General features: G+C 46.7%; 1 protein-coding gene across 3 annotated transcripts; it reads right to left on the bottom strand.

Annotated features, from left to right (window-relative positions):
* Positions 1-524: 524 nt before the first annotated feature.
* On the bottom strand, positions 525-7,947 carry amacr (alpha-methylacyl-CoA racemase). 3 transcript variants are annotated; one of them, XM_076043670.1, is made up of 7 exons: positions 7,820-7,947; positions 7,514-7,694; positions 6,721-6,977; positions 6,307-6,450; positions 5,106-5,266; positions 2,680-2,866; positions 525-1,836 (listed from the first exon to the last, which is right to left on the bottom strand). In XM_076043670.1, exons 3-7 carry the CDS (start codon positions 6,965-6,967, stop codon positions 1,427-1,429), a joined length of 1,149 nt encoding a protein of 382 aa, XP_075899785.1. In that variant the 5' UTR covers positions 6,968-6,977; positions 7,514-7,694; positions 7,820-7,947; the 3' UTR covers positions 525-1,426. The 3 variants fall into 3 exon arrangements, with proteins under 3 accessions (XP_075899785.1, XP_075899787.1, XP_075899786.1); XM_076043672.1 differs by having other exon boundaries at positions 7,514-7,572; positions 7,820-7,934; XM_076043671.1 differs by lacking the exon at positions 7,820-7,947 and having other exon boundaries at positions 7,514-7,745.
* Between the last annotated feature and the right edge of the window lie 1,468 nt (positions 7,948-9,415).

Consider the following 9,415-nt stretch of genomic DNA (forward strand, 5'->3'; position numbering starts at 1 on the left):
TGGCCTTAACTGGTGGCATGTGCCTCCCCTCTGCGGTACTTATTATAGAAAATTGGAATAGATTTACATACATTTAAATGTTCGGTATGTTCTGCCTACTATATTCTCAAAAATGTGACTCCAGTAGCGCAGCAATGTACATGTACGTGCAGAGAAGAGCATGTTTAGCCCTTTGTTTGCAGTTTCCTTTACAAAGAAAAGTTCAGTTTTGACTTCCTGATAGAACTCAGGCTTTGCTATAGCCTCTAAGTATTTTTAAGTATATTCAGCACATCCACATAAAGCTACAGCCAGTGCGCCTCAGCTTAAATGACTCGAAAGTTCGAGTTCCAAATGATCCTCGAGTGTTTACGAACTCGGGAAAAAATGAATCCGATTTTCTCCAGAGGTACTCTTTGATTTCATTACCGCAGGTTTAGTTTAGTAACCTTCACCTCAGGGATGTTCAGGTTAGAATAAGTGATGCACTATCACGGAGAATATTATTGCTCCAAGGATAAATAGAAAAAGAGAGCTGGAAGCAGTTTTATTTATGGTTTTGTAACTTTTTAATTTCTTGCTTCAAGGATTCTGAGATATGCAACATCCAACTGCTTTACAGTTTCCAGCGTTTCGTCTCATTATTCCAACAAATAATTGCACCGGCAAAAGACTACAGATTATCATGTTACAGTTCAAATATCATTTTCAGCAGCAGCTCTACACCACGCGTCAGTCGTACTCGATTGACATGAGACAATATTTGCATCCATGTTAAGCAGTTCTCGACATTTACATAACAAACAGCCATTAAACAGGCAATCGGAATCTGAGCCGTGATTTACTTTGGCAGGAATTAGCATGAACGCGCATGATTTACACTGTAATGCAATGCGGTGGGAAGTTCCGCGTTACGTATGCGTGTCTGCACACCGGTCTGGTTCCGTCACACGGAACCCGCCCCCCCGACTGTGAAGAAAAGCGCACGCAGCCGTTTGATCCGCCAAACTGACAAATCTGTGGAGCGTCCGCCGAGTTGTCGGAGCGTTCGGGTCGGAACGGCGATTCGTCCAATCAAGCCTCTTTCACGCTGCGCGCAGGCACTTTGATTCTTCACAGAGACGCATTCTCACACAAATCAAATGAAAGTCTCATCCCGAGGTCGGCGGTGCCGAACATCACACTGCAGTGCAGAGTTAATAAGGCTCTGGGGATTTTTTTTTTTTTTTTTTTCATTTGCCCAAGAAGGTTTTTCCCCCATTTTTTGCAACATTGGCACTTGTTGCATGTGTTTGAATGGCCAAAGTTTAAAAATAAAAAAATAATAATCAAAACTTCTCCTTTCCCTCACTTTCTGTGTGCATGGCGACACGATTCATAAGTCACACACCTGGCTACAATGCAGGACGTCGCTCTGGCTGCACCAACCGCTGACCCTCGAGCTCCTCTACAGTTTGGCCTTGACGCCGTTGCACTCCACGATGCCGGCCGCGTGCATCTTCGCCACGTCCGCCGCCGTGAAGCCAAACTCCCGCAGGACCTCGGCCGTGTGCTCCCCGATTGCCGGGTCGGGCGCCAGGCACGGCTCGGCGGGGGTCCGTGAGAGGAGCGGCGCGGGGGCGGGGCTCTCCTCCCCGCTGGCGTCCCTGATGAAAGAGGCCCTCTCCTGGTTGTGCGGGTGCGAGCTCACTTGGTCGAAGGACAGCACGGGCGTCACGCAGGCGTCCGTGCCGTCGAACACCGCCGACCACTCGGCCTGGGTTCTGGAGGCGAAGCGGTCCGAGAAGGTCCGCTTGAGCTGCGGCCAGTCGCTGAAGCTCATCTGCGAGGGCAACTCTTCTCCGTCCAGCTCCAGACCTGGACGGCGGGGGAGCGAAGCAAGCCAGACAGTGGGGGGGTGCAGGACTGAGTGAGTTTATATCAGCAAAACCTGCATCACTCATTTCACACAGCAGGAACTTTTAATAACTGGTGGAGCCATTAGAGGGACTAAGCCTTTAATAATCCATACTAGCCGTTTTATGGTTCATAGGAGGGAATCAATCAGCACAACAGGAGCTACATTGCTAATGTGGCCACAGGGGTCCTATGAACACAGCTTTGGAGGAACCTGCTGGTTTTAATACTGCTGAAAATCATCGTCAAGGCTTAGTTCCGAACCCTGGTTTGAGGATATGTGAATAAAATCGAATTCATTTTGGCAGTATTTATTTTCACTTCCTTTTATTATTGTAAAAACCTCTTTTTTTCATTTGCCTTTGTTCTACAAGGTTCTGATTAAGGTAACGTTCCCATGCGATAACCTGGTTGACGTTCCTCTATCATCATCAAAGAGTTTGAAGTTATTTTGTGTCTTTTGTGCGGCCAGTCCCCCTAAGCTGCGTTCAGACTGCCAGCCAAAATTCGATTTTTAGCCAATCCAGATTGAAACCGGATGGCTCTTTTGTAGTGTGAACGGTCACAAAACCGATTTTTGCAAAACGGATTGAAACCACCTTTGGGAAGTAGTTTCAAATCGCACTTGGACAGATGCGTCTCAGTCTGAACAGCTCCAAACACACTGACTGGTTTCAACTGTCCGTGACGTCCCTCTAACGCGACGCAAGGCCTGATGCGCCAGACCAAGGGGCGCCGTTCGAGGTGCGGAGCTGTAACGTAATGGAGTGGACCGAAGAAGTAGAAAAGCACCCTGGTACACACCCTTCAGCAGCTGCCGGTAGAACTGCGGCTCTATGGCGCCGACGGCCATGTACTTCCCATCCGAAGTCTGGTAGGTGTCGTAGAAGGGCGCGCCGCTGTCCAGCATGTTTTCCCCTCGCGGACGCTCCCACATGCCGATGCGTCGAGACTTCCACGCAAACGAGCCCAGGTACGCCGCTCCTTCCACCTGAGGGTTCCGGACGGAGGCCAAAGTGATCAGTTCGTTCCCTCTGAATCGGTAGTACGATGCATTATGTGCTTGAATACATCTTCTTCCAAGGCTGAGGCCTTTTCAAAGCTTGAGCATGTGGGCACTAATCCAGCAAATGCAATGAGCGCGAGATAAAACACACAAAACACAGGGTCAAACGCGGTGCGGGTGGAATAATAAACTGAAATTACTTGCAGGAAGACGCCACGTCCGGAGAGTATTTGCCCTAACAAACCACCCCCAGCAGCCTCCGCTTTGAAGTTCCTCGTGTGTTCAAGTTATTGGCGCCGGAGACGCGACGCCTGCTGAAATATTAACCGCTCAGTCAACACCGAGGGGATTGGACACAGTTTTCTGTGCCAACGTTCAAAACTCTCGCCCGACATCTCGACATAACATCGCTTCTTAAAAAAAAAAAAACTGGGAAGAATCTGTCTGAATCGCCGTCTCTGCTTTAAAACCCGCAGGAGCCAAGGTTAGCACACTGTGGAATAGCATGCGCGCGCGCACACACACACACACACCGATTAGCGGCGAGACATTGTGTGCACCCTTTAAAAGAGTCACGACCAGCGATAACACATTTACAGCTTTGAAAAGCAAACAACCTGTTTTTTTTCTTTTTTCTTTCGTGAACCAGTTGTTCGCTGATTGCATCCGTGCACGGCCGCCGTGCACAGTTCATATCCTGGACTCCTCTTCTGCCCGCCTGAAGTGAGGTGAGACGCAGCAATAAAGCCGTATAAGTCCGTGGGAGACTGCCGTCGCTCGGGAGTCGTTTGCATTCCCTATCTGACTCCCGAGAGTGAATTAAAATGTAAACACGTCCTCAAATCTTTCAGCCTCACGTGTCGTGGCGCTGCGCCCCCTGCTGTGCGGGTGACGGCCTAGTGCCGAGAACGAGCCCAAGGTCTTGACACGCGCTGGCGGCAGCTGCCACAAAATGGCTTTGTGAGGGGTTCAGGATAATGTGACTGATGGGACCCAACGGTGGGATTTCTGCCACGACACAGCAGGGGGCCCCGCAGCATCACAACAGAGGCTAGCTATTCCTTTAAACGAAGACGGGGTTTCTCTGAAAAACGCACAAATATTTATGCGGACCGCGAGGCCGGCGTTTTCCGCTGAAACCGCACGGACCAAAACGGAACTTTTTGGAAAACGCTCCTCAGGGTGGATGAGTTTGATTCGTGTAAATTTGTGTAAACGGCGAAACCAATCTTTTTTTGGAAACGCTGATGTCACAGCTCTGAACCGTTCAGGTCAGCGGACTGGGATATTAAGGTAGGAAACCGACAAAAACGTTGGCAAACTTTTACAGCACGATGCCCAGTCAACCTTAACATGGAGCCTTGAAGGCTGTGTGTTCTAAAGTAACTCGAAGCAGAAGTTCAACTCTGTCGTTTATCCGCGCCATCTTTTCCCGAGCGATCTTTCTTTCTGTTCTCAGTGTCGTTAATTTTGTTAGCGAGCTGCTGCTTCTTTCAACACGGCGTGCTTCAGGTGTTCTTCTTCTTCTTCTTCTTCCGCCTTCAGGAAGTAAACTTGCGGTGCCACACCAGGCCTGGCATAGGTCCCACATCGTTTTCAGTCGTTTTCAGCGTATCCGTGTCAGTGGGATTTATTTTGAATACGGCTTCATGTAAACACCTTTTTTTTTTTTTTTTTTTTTGCGGTTTCAGAAAAATCCGTCTCCATGTAAACGGCCCCTAACAGAGAGAGTTTTTCACTGTGGGGCGTTACACTTCAAAAGGTGTAAAATGTTTCAGGTGCTTTAACACAGGCACACGTGTCGCTTCCCTCCTGATCACTGCGTTTCACCTCGCGTCTTCATTGAGTGCTTCACGTCTCGCTTCTGCCGTGTGCCGGGTGCAAAATGTTCAGCTTTGCGTTCAAAGTGGAGATGTCTTGTGAAGTCTTTCGCCGGTGCCACGTCTTTAGCCCGTGACGACTCGGCCTCCAGGAGGGCTTCATTAGACCCGCTCCGTTCTGCAACCCGCTGTGATTAGAAGGCTGAGGAGAACCCGCTTTGATGAGCTTCACTCCGGGCTGCCCTAACTGTACATGATGTTGAAATAAAATTGAAAATCAACAGTCAACTCGCCCTCTAAGACTTTTCTTTTGCTTTCTTTGAGATGCCGCACGACCAGAGGCGGGAAGCCGCGACGAGTAAACAACCAGCGATGCAACGAGCAGGTCGCCCGCTGAGACTCACCATGCTGGCGTCGATGACTTGTCCTTTGCCCGACTTCGTCCTCTCCAGCAGCGCCAGGACGATCCCCAGGGCGCAGGTGAGGCCGCCGCCTGCGAAGTCCGCCAACAGGTTCAGGGGAGCGCAGGGCGTCTCGCCGCTGCGGCCCAGTCGCGACAAAAGGCCTGAGGCGCAAAACACCACAAGAGCTCTTGTTATTAGTGGGAGGGGGAAATAATGATCTGCTCAGGAAAGTTTTCGGGCCAACAGCTCAAACACAGCGAAAAACAGAAGGCTGTTGAAACTTTTTTTTTTTCACAAGACTTGTTTTCACTTTGGCGGCTCTGCGTCCTTGCCGCCTTTGCAAAAGAAGGGAGGCACAGATTGAGGGACAACCAGGGAAAACAGTTTTTCCTTCAGAGAGTCAGTTGAAAAACAACTCACATTACCAGAATGTTTTTTTAACAGAACTCAGGGGAAATTGTTTAATTGGTGAGCCACGGTTGGACCGTGCTCGCCTAAAGTAGAGTGAAAGTGGGACCACAGGCTTGATTGGTCTCTCAACTGTCCTGAACCCAACACATATGCAAAGCCAGTAGTGTTGCCCTTGAGGGCGAATGACTCTGGCTGGAAATACACTCGAGTTGCTGCCCACTGCAGCTGCACACAGTCGACGCCAGATAAATATTAAGCCATGGATATATAATACAGTCCTGAGGCAGAGTGACTCTCTTCGGATTCAAAACACTTCTCCGCATTTCTGACTGTCGTCTTAGACCAACATCTCATCTCATCTTGGCATTTAGGCTTTTGGTAACTGTATCAGAACATATTCCAGAACCTTTCAAAAAATATAACTGACACACACACACACACACACACACACACACACACACACACACACACACACACACACACACACACACACACACACACACAAAAATGAGGTTTGGGCTTTTAAAGAATGATATTTAAGATTTGAGTTGTATAATCTTGAGGTCTTCATTTATTATTTCTTCATTAAGTATTCTTGTTGCCCTTCTCAGAATGGAAAAAATATGATAAATAAGCTTTTAGCCATAAAATGCATTAAAGTGTTTTCTCCATTTGTGCCTTTTCAACATTTCAACACCTACACAAATTCAGACCAGCAGCAACCGAACAAACAAAAAAGCAAACAAAAAAAAAAAACACTATCATTTTTGTGAGTGTTGCGGGTGATTACCTGACATGGCGAGGTAGTTGATGTCGTGACCGGCCAGGCTGGCGTAAGATCCCTTCTGTCCATAACCAGTCAGCCGAGCATAGATCAGACGGGGGTTTTCCTTCATCAGCTCCTGAGGGCCGAGCCCCAACTTCTCCATCACACCTGGCCAGTCACGACAAAGTCAATCTGCGAGATCATCTATGAGTGTATATTCATCAAAAGATGTTAAAGAAAAAAATTTAAAAAAATTCTAGAAGAAATGATCTCATCAACTATTCCTTAAAACTTTTAAGGAGAGAAGATGAAGAAACATGTCTAAAAATAACACAAGCAAGCACCTTAGCTTAGGTGACTGTACCAAAAGCATTCTGTTAAAGGACTTTGCATACAAATTCAGATTTTTTTTTTTTTCTTCCAGGCTGCTGGCCTGACCTTGCCGATAGGGTTCAAGGACCACATCTGACTGGACGCAGAGCTTCCTCAGCACGGCTACACCCTCGGGCGTCTTCAGGTTGATGGCAACAGACTTTTTCCCTCTGCCTTGTGTGTCCAAAGCCATGGGCACCTTGGTGCGGTCCACGCGGATCACCTTTGCTCCAAAGTCAGCCAGGATCATGCCGCAGAACGGCGCCGGTGCCAGCCCCGCGAGCTCGATCACTCTCAGCCCAGCCAACGCCATAGTGACACGCCTGGAGAAGGAGAAGATTCACACACTCACAGGATTAAACAGCGACAATGAAGCGTACAACAGACATCTATGTCTTATCAGTCACCACTTAACCTCTTGCCTACTGCTCCCAATGGGCAGCATTTTCAGTATTTCACTTGTCTGCGTTTACATTTTTCTGTTGTGGCTGTTTATTTTCCCCGCAACCCTGAGCTCAGCAACAAGCGGGAGTTGGAAATAGATGGATAGAAGTAACTATTGATGATCTCACTGTCACTCAACGACACAAGTCAGATGGGTTCCTCCCTCTATAAAACCATGTGGCTGGAACAGTACCAACCTCTTCGTTCTATTCTAACTTTCTGTGGTATAGAGTAGCAGCAAAACAAAAGCATAAAAGTATCATTAGGAGAGTATTATGAAATAGTTAAGTGTGTGTGTGTGTGTGTGTGTGTGTGTGTGTGTGTGTGTGTGTGTGTGTGTGTGTGTGTGTGTGTGTGTGTGTGTGTGTCCGCGCGCGGGGGTGTCGCCATGGCAACATTCATTCAACACGCTTACCCTGTATTTTCCCAGCACAAGAAGCTATTACAGTCCCGAGCCGCAACAATGGACGAGTCCTGCACAAATTAATGGTTCGACGTCTTCATTCAACCCCCTCCTCAAGCATTTGACCAACGGTGTACTTTTGACTCCAGTGCCGAAGTCCAAAGTACTTCAAAAGTACTGTCAGTGCCGACGTCTGTTTGCACACCAAATAGAATTTAAAAAAAAGAAAAAGAAAAAAGAAAAGACAAAACCTAACAGCAGCGATGATTGTCCAACATAATGGAACACTTTGTACCAGTCAGTCTTGACATTGCCTACCTGTGATATCAACAGCGGCTCACATTGATCGCGAGGATCACTGACAGCTAGTGCAATAACAAGCTAGCTAGCTGTGAGTAAGGTGATGGGAGATGTAGTCCGACGCATTGCACCGGAAGTAGATCCCCACAAACGTAAACTCGTGTGTACTTCATCCATAAAATAAACTTAGTTGACTAAAAGTAAATTAACAAATGCATTAAGAAGAAACCTACCGTAAGTTCAAGTCAAAAGCGTTTGGTGATGCTTCACTCAGAGGGTCGCTCGAGCTCGGTTTTTAGTAACGCAGGCGACGTCGACATTTGTTTTATTCACCTGCACATGCCGATTTCGAGACGACGTGTTACTCTGCCCCTTTCTAACATTAGTGCAATTTCGACTCCGCCCAGCCGGGTGAACTTCGGGCTCCGCTGGGTAAATTATGCAAGCAAGTGCTACTTGGATTCATGGGTCAATTGCGTTTCTAAGTCATTCTACGCGACTGTACTGTACCGCACGATGAAACAACTGTGGTTAAAAAATAACACACACACACACACACACACACACACACACACACACACACACACACACACACACACACAAAACATGAATAAAGGAATAAATTAGTAGTTTTGGACTTTGTTTGTTCGTTTTTTCTGATGTACCTTATGGTTTCACAAACTCTGACCAGCAGATGGCACTAGATGAGTAAGTCAAGTCAAGTCAAGTCGTGAAGTGTGCGTTTGCCCTGAACTCCATCTCAACTGTCAACACGAGACCTTAAAATAGACGTTTCTCCATTAAACTTAAATGGATGGATCTCAAACACTAGTGCACATGACATTAATTCTGAGAATCACGAATGTCTGGAAATTTAATGGGCGTCCCTTCTGATCTCTTTCAGTCTCCCTACTGGCTTTGCTTTCCTCTTTCCCCCGCCTCATGATTTATAACTGAGCTCGATATATCTAACTAATAACGTTTGAACACGCACCTCTTTGAAATTGTACTTCAAGCCTCAAAAAAGTTTGCACTGATGAGTTTAAGGAGCTTCGAAGCCCTGTCTTTCCATAGGTTGTGTTTTATTAATCTATTTTTTAATCAGAGCTGTGATGTGACATTTTGAGTGTAAAACATGATGGTGCCAAAAAAAAGTTATTTAAAAGTAGACAAAGACAGTCTCCAAGGGGATGTTCATAGAACTGCATTTTATAAATCAGCACCTCTGTGTATAAACAATGTTAGATTTAAAGTTTATTCAGTATGGACATAAACAAAATACTAAAAGTTAATTGGTAGAGCTTTCTGTTTTTCGAGCCTCAGGAATGCACACATCATCCATCAGCACATGCCTTTTAAATTGAGGTTCTGCAACAAGGTCCCTTTTGGGAGAGATGATTGTCTAATTTATCTCTGTTGTTGTGATGACTTTGTTTGATAACTTTGTCTTCCGGTAGAAAGTGATCTGGAAAACACGAAACACGAATAAGTGTTTGTGATGTCCCACTGGATGGATGTTTAACGCTGCAGTTGAACTTTGCTGCTCCTTTTTCTCAAATCTAGATGTGTTTGATCGCATCTTTACAACTGTTTGATGTAAAGACATTAAAACAA

Source organism: Nelusetta ayraudi, unplaced genomic scaffold (genome assembly GCF_046127955.1).
Source record: "Nelusetta ayraudi isolate G7.1 ecotype Tasmania unplaced genomic scaffold, CSIRO-AGI_Nayr_v1 ptg000076l, whole genome shotgun sequence".
Taxonomy (NCBI): Eukaryota; Metazoa; Chordata; class Actinopteri; order Tetraodontiformes; family Monacanthidae; genus Nelusetta; species Nelusetta ayraudi.

What these genes read in the sequence shown, in the direction of transcription:
- amacr (XM_076043670.1), bottom strand. Translation starts at nt 6,967, where the DNA reads ATGGCGTTGGCTGGGCTGAGAGTGATCGAGCTCGCGGGGCTGGCACCG. An exon ending in CCTTGAACCCTATCGGCAAG is followed by an intron (nt 6,451 to 6,720) that starts GTCAGGCCAGCA and finishes GTGACTGGCCAG; the next exon opens with GTGTGATGGAGAAGTTGGGG. An exon ending in AAGTCATCGACGCCAGCATG is followed by an intron (nt 2,867 to 5,105) that starts GTGAGTCTCAGC and finishes CGGAACCCTCAG; the next exon opens with GTGGAAGGAGCGGCGTACCT.